Source organism: Catharus ustulatus, chromosome 8, assembly GCF_009819885.2.
Source record: "Catharus ustulatus isolate bCatUst1 chromosome 8, bCatUst1.pri.v2, whole genome shotgun sequence".
NCBI classification, from domain to species: domain Eukaryota; kingdom Metazoa; phylum Chordata; class Aves; order Passeriformes; family Turdidae; genus Catharus; species Catharus ustulatus.
Genome location: NC_046228.1, coordinates 32,340,337 through 32,359,443, shown reverse-complemented (window position 1 = coordinate 32,359,443; position 19,107 = coordinate 32,340,337). Strand labels below are relative to the sequence as shown.

Here is a 19,107-nt window from a genome sequence, read left to right as displayed (position 1 = left end):
GGATCCCTGGAAGTGTCCAAGGCCAGGTTGGACATTGGGGCTTGGAGCAGCCTGGGATGGTGGAAGGTGTCCCTGCCCATGGAAGGGGGTTGGAGCTAGGTCATCTTTAAGGTCCTTTCCAATCCAAACCCTTCTCTAATTAGTGTGAAATTAATTATTTTTTATTCATTCTGCCCAGAGGAAACCTTAGACACACTGAGCTCTGTCAAACTGCAGTGCTTGGGGAGAGTTTATTCACTTTGTGGAGCTGGGTGTTTTTTTGCAAATGGGAGAATGATCCCTCGGTTCTGTGCAGGAATTCCAGTCCTCCTGGCTGCCTGGAACATTGGGAAGCTGGGGATTCCCTCTCTGGGTTGTCCCCCGATCAAAATAGGAAACAAAGCGTAAGAAACAAAAGTGTTTGGTTATTAAATAGAACCCTCAGGGGACTTTTACATCTTAAATAACTTAGAGGAAAAAGAAGATCTATTAATTAACTCCTTCTAGGTATTTAAATTTCCCTTCAAGTTTTGCTAGGGAATATTTAACCACCACAAATTGATTTCTCATTAATTTGGATTTGGTTATGTTTTCTGAGATATGAAACAATAGTCTGCAGAGCAATGTGACCAAGAGGTCTAAAGCTTCATCTTACAACATTCACAGAATAATGGAAAACTCAATTTTTTTATCCTACTCCTTTACCAAAGTTCAAATTTTGGTAGAGACAAGGATTATAATTTTTAACTCAGAACTTGTGTGAAAATACTGGACATCTCCAGATCACTAAAACCAGTCTTAAATGATATTTTAATTTGTACAGGTAGATAAGGTTGCTACTCATGCTGTACTTTAGCTCTGCCCATCACAGACCCAAATCTTAAATATCTCACAGTTTGAGAGAAAAATAAATCTCATTTCCCCCTGCAGTGAGCATTATTTAAAATAGGCCTCAAAGAGCATTTTTCTAGCAGGCAGTTTGGCAGTTTTAAAATACTGTTTATCTTCAAATCTGCTCAGAAGGTTGTGGTATTAAGAATATTTGAGGGAGGAAGTTAATGAGAGACTGGGAAGTAACACATGCAGTCCAGAAAGTGGTGGGACCTCCCACTTTTGGTGTAGAAATTCAGTGTTACCCAACCACAGGGGCTTTTCATTGGGTTCAACATGATGAAGAGATGAAATTCATACACACAAGAAATTAAATTCATTCACATATTAATACTTCTGTGATGCTTCATGTTTCTAGGTAGATAGGCCACAATATTAACTGGTAATTTTGAAGTCTGAGAGGTTTTTTTTAACAAGAAGTGAATTTATTTTTTAACTCACCAAGTAGCTATGCAGCTTCAAATTAAAACAAGCAGCAACTTGTTTTAATTTTTCTTCCTTCCCCCTTAAAGAAGATGCAAAAGTAAATGTCTTGCCAGTAGTAGATGTGCTCCTGCTGTTGGGTTGTAGTTTGCTAGAAGCGATTTAATGGCTCTGATTCATGTCATAAGTTCTTTTTTTCTCTCTCTCATAAGTACCTATGTCCATGCATGTTTCCTCACATGTGATTATCTTCTTTTCTTTCAAGTCTTTTTCTTCTCTACCATTTCCAACAAAGCAGGGGAAAAAAGTCAGTCTTAGAAGAAGGAGATCGACAGAGAGTTATAAGCAGCTTTGCTTCCCGTGCCATAGAGGCTCACAAGCAATCCAATATCAATGGATCCCTGAACAATAACCTCCCCAAATCCTCGAGTAACATCACTTTTTTATCTGATGAGAACCCGCTAACGACCCGAAACCCATTGTACGTGGAAGGTCTCCCTCAGAGCCCCGCTGCTGGGTTCCTACGGAAAAGGAACGATACTTTAGATATTCTTTCTCCTTCAAGACTGGCCTGGAGAGAGGCCTCTTTTGGGGGCAGCCACCGGGCATGGACAGTGCCCACTCACCTGACCAGGAGACACATGTCAGGGTCCCTGGGCAGGCCAGTTATCATGGACCCCATCCAGTGGCAGCAGCAGAGACTCACAGCCAAGGAGGAAGGAGCTGAAAACCCTGATAGCAGTGATGATGTCAGCAGCCCACTCTTCCAAAAGATCAGTGGCCCCAAGTTGACTGTGAAGGAGAAGGCGAGGCAGTTCGAGGCGCTGCAGGAAATGAAGCAAGTGAGGTCTCCGGAGGTGAAATCCGCGCGGTCGCCCACGCACAGCGCCAGTGTCCAGGAGGGAGAGAATGCACCAGAGCAGTCTCCCAAAAGTGTGGCAGCTTCTCCCCACCTTCACTCCTCCCCTCTGTCCTCTCCAATGCCTTCTGCTGAAGGAATTGAAGCGGAGGCCACCGTGCTCCCCGCTGTAATCGTCACTCACCACGACGATCCTCATTCTCCTCCACCGACTCGCAAACCAACTCCTCCATCTTCTAGGATAAAGAAACCACTTTGCCAAAGTTTTCTTGCTCCTCAGACCAAAGAAAATGTAGAATGCATTCCAGATCCGCCTAAAATTCCCCCACCCCCACCTCCACAGCTGCCACCTCCACTGCCACCACCACCACCACCACCATCCCCTCCTCTGTTGCCACCACATCCTCCGCCTCCACCTGCAGTTTCTCTTCCTTCTTCTTCTTCCTCTCCATCTCCTCTTAGCACGCATCTCCTGTCCCCTGCCAAGCATTCCAAATCCCCTGCCAAACAGCCAGCTGTCCCCACCCCGGCCTCAGTGCCAGAGCTTCCTCCCCGCAGGGAGCTCAAAGGAATTCTTAAAAACATTCAGAATTTGGCCGCCATCGAGAAGTCAGTGGCCAACATGTACAGCCAAATAGACAAGAACCACCTGCTGCCCAAGCACGTCCCCAAGCTCAAACCGGCCCCGACCCCGGAGCCCCCGACTCCAGAAGCCGCAGCCGAGCACAACCAGCAGAACGGGAACTTGAGCTGTGTTGTGGAGGAGCTGGAGAAACGCTTCCCCTCCCAGTCAACAGTTCTGTGATGCTCATGGGTGGATGTTCCCTGCTTTTGTTGAGTGGGAGGACTCTAATGCAGCACACAGTATCTGCCTCAGACTCTCTGGAAATCCCAGCTTTCCCCCTTTTCTCTGCTGTACACGACTTACCCACTCCCGATCCGAAATGAAGAGACATTGTCCTTCCTGTTCGCTCGGAAATTCATGATGTAAAATATAATTCTCCAAGTTGTTTTCTCAGAACTACAGCTTGCTGGTTCTTAGTCTGTTTCCTGGAAATTCTTGGGGGAAACTGTCCATTTTTACCCAAGGATATGGCATAGATGGCAGCGGGCTCGATACTTCTTTAAGCAACCTTCACTGTAGGTAACATCAGTCAGATTTTCCTGCAGCTGTGATTGGAATCTCTTGCTTTGCCCATAAAACACCCCACCTGGAAGGAATCTTCTGCCACATATTGGGCATCAGAGCAAGGAAGGCCTGGGAGTAGCAGGCTTAGCTTCGGTGAGCCGGGTTATTGGATGGGTCTTGAGCAACCTCAGATGGTGGCCCTGCCCATGGCATAAGCTTTAAGGTCCTCTCCAACCCAGGCATTCCATAATTCCATATTCCATAATTCCATACTGCAGCTCCGTGGGCTCTGCTGACATTTTCTGGTAGCTCAGTCCCTGCCTCCAGTCAGAAGAAGGGTTTGCTCTTGGTTTCTCAGCAAATGTGGCTGTGTCCCCACTCCTGTTCTCCATCTTCTGCCTTCCATTGCATTTTTTTTATATTGTAACTGCATGTGAAAAGTTTATATTTTGTAAATTCCTTTCATGTACAAAGCCTTTGTTGTTTGTTTTTTATGATTTTGCCTGTGCATGTTGTTGCTGTCTCTCTTTCATTTCCATGCCAGTCTGTCATGAGCTGAAACATCTCAATTAAGTTGTAATAAAGTCACTCTGATTAGTGTCACCAGGTGAAGGGTTTCCAAGTACTTGTAAAACTCCACATAATGTGGATTTACTTACCAGCTTTTTTGCTCGCAGTCGTCTAAATCAGATCTTTATTACATAAATATGTCAATTATAAATGTATATATAAAGTAAATTAGCTTGTCCTTTGAAAAAATGGTAAGTAAAAGCAGTTTGGGTATTTAAATGTTTGGTTCAACTTGCAAGTTTCATTTCAGTCCTTTGCCAAAATCTAAAAAGTTCAATATGACAACTTTGAAAAACCATATTGGGAAAGGCAGATATTACCTAATGAAGCGAAGCTAAAACTCCAGTTCAGTATCAACATTGCAATCCTGAGCAAAAAGGTAATTAATTCTTTGTCAGACTGTTTGTCAGACTCAACATTTCCCTGGTGCTTGGCTTTTTCTCTTTTCTTCTGATTTTTTTTTTGTTTTGTTTTTTGGGGTTTTTTTAAGTCTGCAGTTAGGACATGTGGGGATGCTTCAGTTGAAAGCTGCTCAAGGTAGTTTCTCTTTCTTTGTCCCAGTGCCAAACTCTTTCCTTTACTTAAAACCCTTGTTGGTTGTAGAATCAAGGTAGGTGTAGGAGTAGCTAATGGTGTGAGGGGAGGGATTATCCTATTATCCTATTTTTGCTGTAACATAATCGGTGTCATTTATGACATGTACACATTTTTGATGCTCAGTTCTCCAAAGGTGGCACAACTGCAATGTTTTAATCATATTCCCAAGTAGGTATCAATTCCCTATTAGGTAGAGAATTTTTAGGATTGAAGAGCCAGAGTGGGAATATGACTTAAATGTTCCCCTCTGTGTCCTGGCCATGCTCCTGGCAAGGGGATAGTGGGAAGAGGGCAGAGATGGGCATGAAAAATTACTGGGCCACTCATGTTCAGAGTGAATCAACCCCAAAGACAAGTAATTAAATTAAAGTACCCAAGTCCCACGTTAGACTTTGTAAACAGTGGCTGTCATGCAGATCTTTACATCCCTAGTGAAATATGACACAAATAGGACCTGAGTTTGTGGTGTGTTAGGTCACACAGCAAGAGTGGAGGTGTTCAGTCATTCACAGCATAAACTCCACTGTTTCAGCTTGGCTACAATTAATTGGGATGTTTCTTAAGCAGAAGGAATGGACATCTCAGAAAAGTTTCACTTTATATATTTAATTTCATCATTTCAGAGCAGTCTGGGAGGGGTCATGGCAATTAGCTCTTCACTGATGAGGAACATTTACTTTTTCATTCTGGAAATCTTCATGAAGTTGAAAACTTTGCAAAACTGGATTCATTTTGTCTGGATATAATGCAACCTTTGTTCTGCTGGCTCTTTTTAATAGCCTTTGTTTAAAAAATTACTCAATTAGACTGGGAAAGAAGCTGTACCAGGGAAATTCTGTCCCATTGAGATGTCTGGGTACTGCAGGGGAAATTGTTTCCAACCAAAAAAGGAGAAATTTAGATAGAATATTGGGAAGAAATTGTTCCCTGGGAGGGTTGGGAGGCTCTGGCACAGGGTGCCCAGAGCAGCTGTGGCTGCCCCTGGATCCTGGCAGTGTCCAAGGCCAGGTTGGATGGGGCTTGGAGCAGCCTGGGATAGTGGAAAGTGGGTGGAGGTGGAAGATGGTGAGCATAAAGGACCTTTCCAACCCAAACCATTCCCCAATTCCATGGTACTGCAGTTCTGGGGTGCTACAAAGGATTAGATCCAGTATAGGAGTTGGTAGCAAGTTGAACATCTGAAATAATTTATATTTGTATATAATTTACCACTCCCAGGTTGTCTGATTTGGTCAGTTGGGGTCCTCTGTGACCCTGGAGGTATCTCTCATAGTTTCATCATCAGCTTGACAGGGCCAAGTCGTGAGCAGGAGCAGAGTGGATCGCAGAGGCATCAGTGGAGACCTCTTCCATGCAAAACTGAATTGAATCGCGGTGTTATCCTTACTCGTCCTCCTTCCCAACTTGTTCTCAGTTCCAGCTCTGAACTACAGGAAAAATCTTCATTTTAGGAGCCAGGGCAAACTGATAAGTAGTTGCTCCCTCTGAGGAATATCTATAGCATTTGGGATTTGTGATGTTTCTGCTTTTGATATGAAAACAGATTTAAGTTATGGAAGAGTAAACGCCTGCTGGGGTGCCAGGAATTGGAGAAAGGATTATTTAGGCAAGTCCCATTTTCTCTAACCTCTTTATCAGTGAAAAGTCATCACATCTTGTCCATTCTGGCTTTGTCTCTCCCTTAAGTACCAACTCTGTGTTCTGGCTGTCCTGTTACCCCACATCCTCACAGGCTCCATGGCCTTGCTTCCCATTCCACATGGAAGATTCCCAGACTGCAGTGAAGTTTGGCAAAGAACATTTCCCACAAGCACTCCCTCCCTCTGTGGAGAGCTCTAATTCCTTCCAGGAAGCAAATGATGTTGTCCTGACCTTTGTCTTTGTGCCAGAATAGATCTTTGTGCTGTAGTGAGTGAATGGGTATTTTATGTCTTTTGGGGACTTTTTGTTCCTTCTAATCATGGCCACACAAAATTATTTGAGAAGTATCAGCAAAACTCAGCATGGTGCCATTTTTATGAAAGTTGAATTCCAAATTTAATTAGAATTACTCATATTATGCCTTTAATCTGCAATATGGTGCAATTAAGAGTAATAGACTTCCTTCTCCTCAGACCTCCTTTATCTGAAGATTGTTGTAGGCGATATGGGAACCAAATCCAGCATTCCTCAAGAGGGCTTTGAAAATTCACAGATCATCTTTGGATGATAAATCTTCATTTAAACTGGCCATGAGGTTTATATTATATAGGCGACAGCATTAATTCAATGCTGATAATCAATTCCATGTGCTGAATATTAATAGGAAGATTTAGAGATGGGGATATTAAGGAATTAAAAGGATTTCTCTGGTCTTTATTATTTATTTAGTGTAATTAAAGACCTCCCCATGACTGCTGGCTGTGTCCTAGGTTAAGGCTAACATAATTTTGAGCATTTACCCTTTCCTTCTTGAAAACCATAATAAAAGTAATCCAGACTTATCCTTAAGAAAAATTCCAAGGCCTAAATTTTTGTTCTCTAATTTTGCCGAAACCATTTTAATTTTCAGGCACAAAATGTGAAAATAAAGAACGTGACAGACATAAATGCATTGGTCATGCCCAGGAATGGTTCAGAGAAAATGAATTAAACCAACAATAAATTTCCCATAAGATAGAAGCACAAAGCCTGTGGCTAAACAACCACAGATAGAAAAAAAAAAAAAAAAAAAAAAAAGGGATCTACCTCCCCTCCACTGAGCAAATGTTAGGAAAGGTGTAATTGGAATGGTAATGTTGGTACAAGAAATTAGTAATACACGCTCCAGGGTGGTTCCTGATGGATGCAGAAAGTGCAGGAGCAGAAGCTGTTTCAGTGCTTGAGCAGACGTGTGAGGGAACATGTCCCTCTGTGGATGGTGGGACAGTGGGGAGGGGATGGGGCAGGGCCTCTCCCAGCCCCCTTTCCCTGTGCTGAGTCTCTCTGGATGCTCTGGTTCTTTGGGATTGGGGATTTCTCCTCATCCATTCACAGTCTAAAGCAAGAAAAGGTCACAAAGCTTCACCAACCTTTCCCGTACAACAATCCCTGTGTCCAGAGCAAACAAAAAAACCCCATATTCGGTATTAGAGATATGTATTTCTTTCCATGCTGATTATGTTTCTAATTACATTCTCTTTCACCCCTCTCCGGCAAGAATGGCAATGGGCAACTTTGTGCAGGCTCACAGCATTATACTAATATATTTTTTTTCTTTTTCTGACTTCTAGGCGAGGATATGCACAGCAAGAGGTAAGGCTGGTGCCCAATTACCTTTAAAATATTGATTTTACCAATGTGCTTTTCCCCTGCAGCCCAGGAGTGTGGGGAGCAGGGGTGGGGGAGCCTCACCTTCCACTCCACCCTTGTGACACCCCACCTGGAATTCTGTGCACAGTTCTGCTTCTCCCAAAATAAGGACATGGAATTGTAGGGGCAGGTCCCCCTGTAGGCTCTGTAGGGCCATGGAGTTTCTGAGGGGTCTGGAGCATCTTCCTTATGGAGCCAGGCTGGGAGAGCTGGGAATGTTCAGCCTAGAGAAGGGAAGTTTGTGTGGAGATCTCAGAGCTCCTTCCAGGGTCTGCAGGGATGCAGGGGAGCTGGAGACAGACCCTGCAACAGGAACTGGAGTGACAGGACAAGGGGGAATGGGGTCAGACTGACACAGGGGAAATTTTGGTGGGATATTGGGCGGGAATTGTTCCCTGGGAGGGTGGGCAGGCCCTGGCACAGGGTGCCCAGAGAAGCTGTGGCTGCGCCTGGATCCCTGGCAGCGTCCAAGTCCAGGCTGAATGGGGCTTGGAGCAGCCTGGGACAGTGGAAGGTGTCCCTGCCCATGGCAGGGGGTGAGATAAGCTGAGTTTTAAGGTCCCTTCCAACCCAAACCAGTCTGGGACAGTGTGTTGTGGAGCTCCCGGGCACTGAGTGCTTTGCAGACCAGAAACTGGAAGTGATTCAAGAAGTTTATGAGCCTTAAATCCCCTGGGGACTGAGATCCCTTGTGGCAGCAGTGCGACCTCCAGGCTCGGAGATTGCTGCTTCACCAGCTGCCAGAAGCAGCTCCCAGGGAATTCCCTCCACACCTGCTGTGTTTTCCAATGTCACACCCAATCACCTGCAGGCAGGGATGGTGCTCCATGGACCTTCCCTGCAGCTCTTCTGCTCCTGCAGTATAATTTTCTCCAGAAATGACTGACAGGGAGAAGAGTTTCCTTCAATACAGTCTCATTTAATAATCAGAAAGTTTCTATCATAAAGGTTGATATTTGCTGATTTTTTCCTCTCTTTGCACAGCTGGTTTGTGTCTCTTAATTTAAATACAGAACTTACTTTGATAGAAGTTCTTGAGATAAATATGTCAGACAATCACCACAAAAACTGGGAAGCTGATTTTATATTTAGGCAAAAGAAATGGTGGACTCCAAAGGGATTTTGCTGCATCAGGTGCTCAGTGTTCTCACAGGTATGGAAGTATCCAGCTGCCTCCCATAAAAAAGTTCCAAAGGACCTATGGTTTCAGCATTTATTACTAATCTTAGACACCAATCACCTGCACTTTAATTGTTGCTGCCTAATTAACCGCTTTCTCATTTTCTTTCATAGCAACAGCAGTTGCTGAGACCTTCTCTTCTCAGACCAGAGGTACCACAATTTTTCATTTCTGAATTGTTCTGTAAGTTTTGAAATGGCTTTTACATCATTTTGTAATAAGAACTTGTCTGTGTCAGGTAATTTTTTCCCCTGGCTCTTAGATAAAATGCAAAGTTCTAGCATTGTAAGCCCAGTTCTGTTAATTAAATACTTTAAATTTACTGTATCTTGGTACTTCCAAGGCCAGGTTGGATAGGGCTTGGAGCAACCTGGAATAATAAAAGGTGAGGCTGGATGGGCTTTAAGGTCTCTTCCAAACCACTCCAAACCACTGTGATTTTCCCCATGAGCATCTTTCAGTGGCCCCTGCCTGCTTCATCCCACAGTTTCAGATTTCCAGACAGAATTATTCCATTGCTCTCTAACTGCTATCTGATTTTTTCCTGGTGTCAGTCAGCTGCTGATGGATTACTGCAGCTGGAGCTGAGCTGAGCCATTGGTGCTGGAAGCTTTAGCACCTTGCTTTGCAGTGCAATTGCAAATCTTTCTCTTTCCAATCTTTTACCTCAAAATTGTTCCCAGAATAAGCAATAAGAGCAAGTGTGAGACATTGGTATTTTTGTGCTACAGGATGGGGATCATTTCTGCAGTCAGGAGAAGTAATTACATCATAAAGAATAATAAAATCAGTAATTACATTTGGGCCTTTTTCACACGATTTGCATTCAATCAGTGTTTCTCTTTTCCAGGAGTTGAGTATGGAGTCTGGAATTGATCCAGGGCAGGAATACTATGGCCAGGATTACTACAGTTATGAGCACGGGTATAGTTTCATTTTTCCTCTTTATTTCTGAAAGTGCTGCTTTTCCAGGCTGGTGATGTTTATTATTCCAGCAGTTAATCGTGGAATTTCCCTTCACCTCAGGATTACTTTAATCTTTGTGTCCACAAAGGCGTGAACCAACAACAAAACTCTTTTCAGAGGTTTAAGGGGGTGTGTGATAACCCCCTGCTTCTTCAGGAATGTCATTATTCCACTTAGAGACTGCACATCCCATCCCTCATGCTGGGTTTATATCCTTTGTGGGTATATTTCTGCTTCCTGGGAGATTCATTTCCATCCCCTCCTCCCCTCCTGAGCTCAGGGATAATTCCTTTCTTCTCCCAGTTTCCAGCCACCTGCTGGCCTTTTAAATTTCCCTCAGAAAACCCCATCCTGCCCTGGTGGCCTTTCAAATTTCCCTCAGAATACCCCATCCTGCCTTGTTCTGATGAAGCACATTGGACTGCAGGCTCTTCAGGAATTACTGATGGCATTCTCCAGAACTGATCCCAAGGAAGCTGCTCTTTCACTCCATGGTTATTGAGAAAGTTCCCCCAAAAAATCAGGTGGATTGAAGGAAGCTTGATATACTTAGAGGGGTCTTGACTGATCCAACAGACCTCAAAATTCAGGTTACCCTAAGGGGCTTGTGGCTGTTGGAACAGAAGGATGTCTGGGATTTGGGTGCCGCTAAGGAACAAAAAGGAGGGAGAAAAACAAGGGAGTCATCCCCATCCCTCTGGATGTGAACACTTGCACTGCTGGCTGTGTGATGGGAGGTGTGAGCACATTTGGTTCTGAGGATCTGTGGTGTCCCTGGCAGGTACGAGCTGCCGCAGTACGGGAGCCGTCGGCGCCTGCTGTCCCCGTCAGGAATGTACGACGAGTACGGCGAGGTCGTGGTGGAGAGTGACGGTGGCTACTACTACAGTCCCCACGGGCCAGCAGCAGAGGAGGTGAGAAACAAACTCTGGAGGGCTCATTCTGTCCCTTTAACAGCTCGAAGGGCCACCAAACCCCATCAGTTGTATGCTGGAATTGATTAGAACTAGGTTTTTTATAGATCAGTGTTAAGCGTTGTTGGCCCTTCTGGTGACCTGTAAAGTACGTCAGCATTAAATTCCTTTTGTTTTCAAGGCACAGAAAAGAATTGCCAAGTTTCTGAGTTAGTTCAATACTAACAGATGTTAGTATCCACATCTGTTTTGAGTTCAAATGAAAATCCACTTAGGTAATTCCATTGTATATTATTACCAAATAAAGAAACCTTCCAGTATTTGTAGGGCCCTACTAAGGAAGCTGGAGGAGGAATCTCCCACAGGAACTGGGGTGACAGGACAAGAAGAATGACTGCAGACTGAAAAAGGGAAAATTTAGGTTGGATATTGGGAAGAAATTCCTTCCTGTAAGGGTAGAAGGCCTAGCACAGGGTGCCCAGAGAAGCTGTGGCTGCCCCTAGATGCCTGGAAGTGTCCAAGGCCAGGCTGGACAGGGCTTGGAGCAGCCTGGGATAGGGGAAGGTGACCCTGACATGGCAGGGATGGGCTTTAAGGTCCCTTCCAACTAAAACCACTCCATGAATCTATGAGTCTGTTATTAATATTCTCCTTATAAATTATGCCTTTCCATGGAGAAAAGCAGTACCTAAACTCATTTTCCATAAAGCTCACAATGAAATCTAAAAAAAAATTTAAATGTCAATAGCAATCAGAAGAAAGTTGATGTAAACCTTTCTTTTGAGAAAAAAAGTCCAAATTTCATAAATGCTAGATCTTAATCCATTATTAAATGAGAAGACAGAACATTACAGTGTTTTCTCCATTGCAGAGTAAGGTAGTTGTGCATTTCCAGACTATTCTAGAGCTTTCTAAAACTCTAAAATTCAGAAACATTTCCCATAACTTTGGTGAGAAAACTGTTCTAAAACAGGTGAGTTTGTTTGGATGCTGGGATATAAATGTTACATCTGTTCCTACCTCACTTTAAGGTACAGGTTTTCACAATAACTTTTTTTTCAAGTGGTAATCAATTAATTTTCATAATTTGCAGGGCATGAGTCCAGTCAGAGGCCCCCCCAGCAGAGGTATAAGCCAGGCAGCAGGGCCTCAAATGGAAGGGAGACCTGTAGGTGTTGGGATGGACCTCAGCCGTGGTCCTGGAAGAGGATTTAGGAGCAGCCAGGGGAAAAGAAGGCTAAAGGGAGTGATGCATTTAAGTCGTGTGTCAGTCAGTGCCCACAAACCCGTAGGAAGAGCTGAGTCTGCCCGTTCCCGGTGGAAGAAAGCAAAGATATTCCCAATGATCCTGCAGAAAGTGAAAGGTAGGAAAGATTCCAGCTATGCCAAGCTGCTGTCCGCTCGCCAAGCAGAGGGGGACAAACCCATGATGATCAGGGGAAGCTACTTCCAGAAGTCCACGGATGACAGGCCCTCCATGAGAAAACTAAACCACGTGCTGAAGCGCATCAGCGTCTCCAGGAAATTCCAGGAGGGCCTTGGCAAGGAAGAGTCTGAAAGGGATGAAGCCAAGTCAGGAGTTTCAATCAGTATCACAGCAGAGAGTGAGCGGGAGGACAGTGACTACGAGAAGAGGAGGAAGAGGAGGAGGAGGCGCACCTCGGATGAGTCCTCTGAGAAGAGCAGCAGCTCCGAGTCAGAAGACAAAGACTACTTGAAGATAACCCTGGATCAGGATGAGGCCACAGAGAGCACTGTGGACTCGGATGAGGAAACCGGGGATGTGGGGGATTCCGATGAGGACTCTGAATCCAGCTCCAGCAGCGGGTCTGAGGAAGACTCGTCGGAAGAGGATGATGATGAGGAAGACTCTGAGAGCGATGAGGATGGCAGCCTGTCCAAGAGCTCATCCACACGGAGCTCCTACAGCAGGTCAGGGACCAGTGAGTCCAGCAGCAGGAGAAGCACAGAAAAGTCCAGTGTAAAAAGCAGGGCAGGCAGCTCCCGTGGCAAACGCTCCAGCCAGAAATCTGTGAGCTCCACTGCCTCAGGTAGTGACAGGGACACAAGCTACAAGAAAACCTCGGGATCCAGCTACAAGAGCAAAACCTCCTCTGCCAGTGTGGAAATAGAGGACACCATAGAAGAGGTGTCAGAAGAAGAGGAAGAGGAAGAGGCAGAGAAGGCAGATAACTCAAACAAGGTGGTTTCTAAAACTACCAACGCAAAAGCTGCTGCTGCTGGAGAGGGCAAGGGAGGACAATCAGCTGTTGCTGGGGAGGAGAGTGAGGAGGAAAGTGAAGAAGAGGTTGATCCAGAGGACAGTGACAGGGAGGACACTGCCAGTAAGAATGAATCTTCTTGCCTAGACAGTGAAATCAGTGCAACTTCCAAAGGTACCACAGGGACAAAAAGCTCAGGTAGTGCCACGTCTGGGAAAACTGCCACGACTGAGACTCAGAGCTCTGACACCAAAAAGAAAGGAATGAAAACAAGGAAAAAGGTGGCCCAGGAAAGCAGCCAGTCCCAGTCAGATGAGCCCCTGGGTACTGGAATTACAGAGTCGGAGGCCACGGGTGATTCCACCTCCTTTTAAAGAGGAGTGACAGTAGGTGATGGTTTGCAGTGAGGAGTGGCTTTGTTTGCTGTGCCTTCTGTGTGGTCTTTCCTAAGCAATGCTGATGGGCTGGAGACAGCCAAAAGGAAAGGGCAAAGCATATTGACCCAGCACTTCACTGTCCTTGGCAGAGAACTGTGGAAAACCAAGCTAATTCCAGCCCTGTGGATATATATGTAAATATATATATACACACACATACACACATACACTATAGATATACTTAATCATAGGTATTGAAAGTTTAGTTTTCATGGAGCAATGAAACATGGGATTTAGGGAAGAATGGGAATGAGGAGGTGAAGGATGTAGAGATTTTAAAGTCATCCATGATTAGGAGGATGTAAAGATTTCACAATGATCCATGTTTCCATCTTATACATTAATATTTTACATTTGCTAATCTTCAGGTGAGTTCCCTGCTGTCAAGGTCAGTTGTGTTTGCAGGGAGAACAAGTGGAATTGCAGCAAAACAACATTCCCAAAACTGCAGGGGATAACTGGGACAGCTTGGATTGGGATGTTTCTGGATCACACCAGTGATGCACAAGCCAGAAATGCTGAGGCAGAAGGACCAAGTGAGCTGGGTCAGGAAAGGAAATTGATTACATTTCCCAACCTCTGCCTTTCCTATCTATCAGAGTACAGAGGGTTTATTTTATTTTATTTTATTTTGTTTTGTTTTGTGTTCTGTTTTATTTTGTTTAATTTTGTTTTGGTTTGTATTTTATTTTATTTTATTTTATTTTATTTTATTTTATTTTATTTTATTTTATTTTATTTTATGCAAGGATCTCTTTGAACTCGAGCCATGGCCACTTACCTGCCCTTTTGCATCCCCACACAGTACAATATTGTAGCTGCGCACAATGTGTTAATGTAAATCCCACTTAAACTAAGCAGGAATAGATCCACTGGAATATATCCATGTGAAGAACATTGTCTGTCTTTGCCAGGAACAAAATAGACATCTAAGCAATTTTTACTAAGTGTAACTTCTCAAAAGCTGAAGAGTAATCACCTATTTGTATCTTGCTTGATTTTCTTTCTCTAAAAACTGGCTTTTCTCATGTTCCTGTGTGTGTTTTGCAGTGGAGGTTAACTGTGATGGCATCTTAGTGTTTGAATTATTCATTCAAGAAGGGTAATAGCTCTTTTCAGTGTGCTGCAAGGAGGCATCTATTTTTAAAAGATCAATTATAAATTATAATAACTAGTGGGGGTTGTGTGCTCACCATAGAGGAATCACTGCTACTACAGTCACAGCAGCGTGGAAATTGTTTGCATTAATTCTTTGAGAAAATATTTAAGTTATATAAACCTAAAGCCTGGTTTCTTCACCATCTTCCTGAGCATTTGCACTGATCCCACTTGTCTGGAACAGTCACAAAGCCTTACACAGAGCTGTTCTTTTTGTAACCAGCCAGTTTGGCCAGCGCCGTGCCTGAGATATTCCCTGGTGTATGTCCCGGGATTTTCTCTGCTGGATGTGTGATGCACACAGATCAGAGCTACCCAGTGCACAGAATTCACAATGCAAGGGAAGAAAACTTCCAAGGCCTTCCTAGAATTTACACCTTGGAGTAGTTTCCTAAAGGTATCTCTCACACAGCCCTCACTTCCTCCTCAGGATGTTCTGCGCACATCCCAAGGGGAAAGATGCAAAGTTAATAGAAATTGATGAGAGTTGTTCATCAGTGAACAGAAAGGGCAGGGAAATGAACAGTGCTGGGCTTCACTGACATTTCTTTTTGTTGTCCAACAGTGGGCCAAAAAGAAGAGGATCAAGTTGGTGGTGGACCCAGAGTACGAGACCAGCTCCACAGGCGAGGAGAGCGCTCCCGACCCCAGCCAGAGGAACCGGCCGAGCAACGCCGGCTTCCAGCCCAGCAGCAACGGCAACATCTACATCGCCCAGAACGGCTCCGTCGTGCGCACCCGCCGCGTCTGCCTCGGCAATAACTTAAAAGCCACGTCCCCAGTGAGGCTGGGGAAGCAGTTCAAGAAACTGGACAAGCTGGCGGTGACACACGAGGAGAGCGTCCCGCTGAACACGTTGTCCAAAGGACCATCCCCGAGTGACAAAATGAACTCCAGGCCGTGCAGTGTCTCCTTTTCCTCTACTATAGGGGCTGAAAATGTAGTGACAAAGGCCGGGGCGGCCAAACTGAAAAGCACAGATGAGCAGGAATCAGTTGTTGACCACGAGGAAGTCAAGGAGCCCTTGGAGTCTCACAGTGAACACACACAGTCCGACGAGGAGGAGCTCTGGATGGGCCCTTGGAACAACCTCCACATACCAATGACAAAACTGTGATTTTAGTTGATTTTTTTTTTTAATTTTCATTTTTACTTCGGTTTATAATAAACTGCGCTTTTTATTGTCACCCAGGGGCAGATGTACGGAGTTTGTATGGTGCACATCTGTAGTCCATGACAAACGGCACGCTTTAAAATTCCCAGACAAAATTTGCACTCACATTTGGACTGATCCATTGTCCTCCCCAGTTTTGACAGGCTCCCATTTCACTAAACACTACTTGGTTTCAATTAATGAGTTCTTTTTGGAACTGGAGTTCTTGTTTAATAAACAGTAAACTACTAATAAATGCACAGCCCCCTTTGGTTTAACCCTCCAGACAGTTTTATACCTGCCTGGCTTTGTTTTTCTGTATGGTACTCGTGGCTCTACTGTCTAGATTTGGGAATTGTCTATTTATGTTCAAGATTTATATACAGAGCTCTGCCTTCTGACCTCAGAGTAATAAATTAAAAATAAACCCGTCCAAGTCAATGGAGCAAATCCTCGGCTGCTGCTGGAATTTGAGTCCCAATTCCAAAGTCAGAGAAATTTATGCAAACAATGCCCAGCTGGCAAAGTTATGGAATCAAAGTTCCTGATATTACAGCGCTGCCACTTAGGAAAGTGCAGGAGAAGCTGAAATAAGATAAAAATTGCAAAGAGGAAGGTAACGTGTAGCAATTAATCTTATTCAGAGCTACCTGGTTGTGGTTTGTTCATTTTCTTTTGTAAATTAGCTTGTTCCAATTTTCTTCTCAGGTCAATTTTTCATCTTTTCATCTCTTCCCACATCAGTTCTGTTTGCTTCTTGCCACGGTCTTTAGCTCCAGCTTTTATGCTCTATCAGTAATTGTCGTCCTATGGCTGTATTCCTCTGGAATAAAGCAGGATGATCCATGAGCCTGTGATAGGGAGAGGCACTAAAGAGGAATTAATGGGAAGAGAATGGATCTATTCCCAAGCCCAGCTGCCTGGTGGGTTAAGCAGTGCCATCACCATTCCACTTTGACAACTTTGAACACAAACATGCTGAAAAGACAAATGGATCCCACAGGGAAGAGGGGAAAAAGGGAATATTTTATGAGGTGACCATGCACAGACAGACATGGGAAGGGCAAAGGGTCACAGGACATACACAAAGTTGTTTCCAAAACCTGTAGTACTCATTACCTGTGAAATACATGACATAAATTCAGGTACCTGGTTACAATTTCTGGTTTTACCTCAAAGTTTTGAGCGTGTTGTCACAGCTTGGGCAGGGAGCTGAGAATTTTCACTGTTGTCACCAACACACAAAAAAGACAAAGAAAAGGGTTTTTCTCCAATATGAAACAGCAAAGATAAAAAGCAGAACCCCACTCACATGAAAAAAGTGTCCTGTTGTGCTATGCAAACTTTTTTGGGGTAAAATCAAACCAATGGTAAGAACAACCTGGATCCTTCTGGAAAGATGGGAAGAGCCAACAGATAAATGTGTGTAATTAGCAAGGAAGAGATGGGCATCACCATTTTGTCCCCATTGCACAGCTGAGGCCTCGCTGTGAGGTCTGGGTGAGGACGGATCTGCTCTGGCAGGAAAAGGACTTTGTGCTGCTGTGGCTGTGCTGGTTTCCCTTTGCCCACATTCTCCCCCAGCAGATCCCTGGGAATGTTTGTCTTTGGGAGCTGTCTGCATGTGGTGTCGATGTGATTTCTCTGTCCAATACCTCCTTCTCAAGCTGAGGTTTCTGACCAAATATTTTGAGCAATGGTGCTTGTTTTCAGGCGTGAGAAATGCACTGTAGCCTCTCACATGTGGGGAAAACAAACCCACCTGATGTTTCTTTTCCCTAATTCCTTTTTCTTGGCGTATTTGCACTTGGGACCGGCACTAAAACATCTGTTTGGAGTTAAGCTGGAGGCTGGACATACAGATAAGACTGATGGAAGAAAGAAAAAAAAAAAAATCTATTCTTTGAAAAGATGAGTAAAATGTTATATTTTAATCCTGTTTAAGACAATGTTATTATTTCACTGCCTCACTTTTATTGCAAAATCTGTCAGTTCTGTTCCTAAGGGTTGTGTGCTTTTTATAGGAACATTTTCTCCCAATTTGCTGAGGGAAAACAGAAGTTGTTTCTTTATTTCTAAAACAACTACAGCATCTGTAGCCTTGGGAAGGGTCCTGGGGCTGGACACTGGTGGTCAGTTGTGCTGTCCATGCTTATCCAAGGGAAATTCCATCCCCACCAGCTCCTTTGTGTTGTCCAGGTGCTCAGAGCTTCTCCCACAATGCAGAGAGATAGAATTCCCACTTTTTTCAGCAATGGGGGGGCTGTGTTATTAACTCAATTTTAGCTAAACTTTTAAAATTGGGAATACTGTGGGGAAATCTTTCTCAGGTGTACAAGATCTGGGGGTGTCATCCTGTCAACTAATACAGAATTCCAAACTCTGCTTTCTGAGGATGCCATACCATGAATAACTCTGGATTTTGGGCTGTGAGCAGGTGCTGGCAGCCAGAATCAACAGCAGGAACTTCACAGATTGAGCCAGTAAAAAAAAAATCCCTTTTATTTCCCTTTGGGAAGCAAGGCATTAGTCTAGCTTTGGATACAGGGAGGAGAATTCCAGATCTGTGGCTTGGGATGTAATTTAGAGCTGTTTAAGCACTGAAATCTGTTGGGCTGAGGCAAGGCATGAGCAGTTCCCCTGAGTGGCAGAAGCACTCACTGGCGGATCAAGGTGATAATCACCCCTCCTGCCACTGATTTAATTCCTACATCTCTCCAAACAGGATTCTTAGGAGGCTTAGCACAACATCTGGTACATTTTCAGACCAGAGAAGATCCAAATGAGAAATTCTGGAGTTGTGGCAGGGCAGTGTAATTCCCACTGGGAGGGGAAAAGGCAAGCAAGGTGGAAAATGGAACTATTTCTATTTTCTCGCTTGCCTGTGAGCAAGACTAGAAAGAAAGCCCCAGAGATCTGTCAGGGATCTGTTGGAAAATAAAATATTATTATTAAATATTTTTTTGCATTAATGGTGGGGAGTCTCTGCACCCAAGATTTAGAGTGAGGGAAAGGACCATGAGTGTGGTTGTGGTGTCTGTCTGCTGGCAGAAATGTCCCAGCACAGCCACTCAGCATCCTCCCATCCCAGCTTGAATCCTTCCAGAACCTGGAAAATAGTCAGTAAAATTGAAAAGGGATTGGAAAAAAAAAATAAAAAGGAAAAAAAATATTTTTTAGCAAATGGTAGCAAAACATCCAGTGGGAGTGGGCTGATTTGAGCCATGGAAATGCTTCCTGGGAACTGTCACATGTTCCAAGAGAATACTGCTTGATGTTCACAGGAGTCTCCACTGCAT

At 44.2% G+C, this 19,107-nt stretch overlaps 1 protein-coding gene across 10 annotated transcripts in view; it reads left to right on the top strand.

Moving 5' to 3' along the window:
* Nucleotides 1-17,727, top strand: part of PCDH15 (protocadherin related 15) — a 642,731-nt gene extending 625,004 nt beyond the window's left edge. For 5 of the 10 annotated variants that reach the window (XR_004418555.2, XR_004418554.2, XR_004418558.1 and 2 more), the window contains 3 exons: nucleotides 1,589-3,434; nucleotides 7,700-7,721; nucleotides 9,072-9,097. Coding sequence is in view for 3 of the 10 variants with exons in the window: in XM_033065836.2 (XP_032921727.1) it covers nucleotides 7,700-7,721; nucleotides 9,072-9,110; nucleotides 9,809-9,882; nucleotides 10,706-10,838; nucleotides 11,932-13,341; nucleotides 15,221-15,772 (2,230 nt within the window). In the remaining 7 variants the exon portion in view is untranslated. Of the gene's footprint in view, nucleotides 1-1,588; nucleotides 3,435-7,699; nucleotides 7,722-9,071; nucleotides 9,111-9,808; nucleotides 9,883-10,705; nucleotides 10,839-11,931; nucleotides 13,342-15,220 lie in introns of those variants that run through there. The other 5 variants (XM_033065835.2, XM_033065834.2, XR_004418559.1 and 2 more) reach the window with 3 other exon arrangements.
* Nucleotides 17,728-19,107: the final 1,380 nt, after the last annotated feature.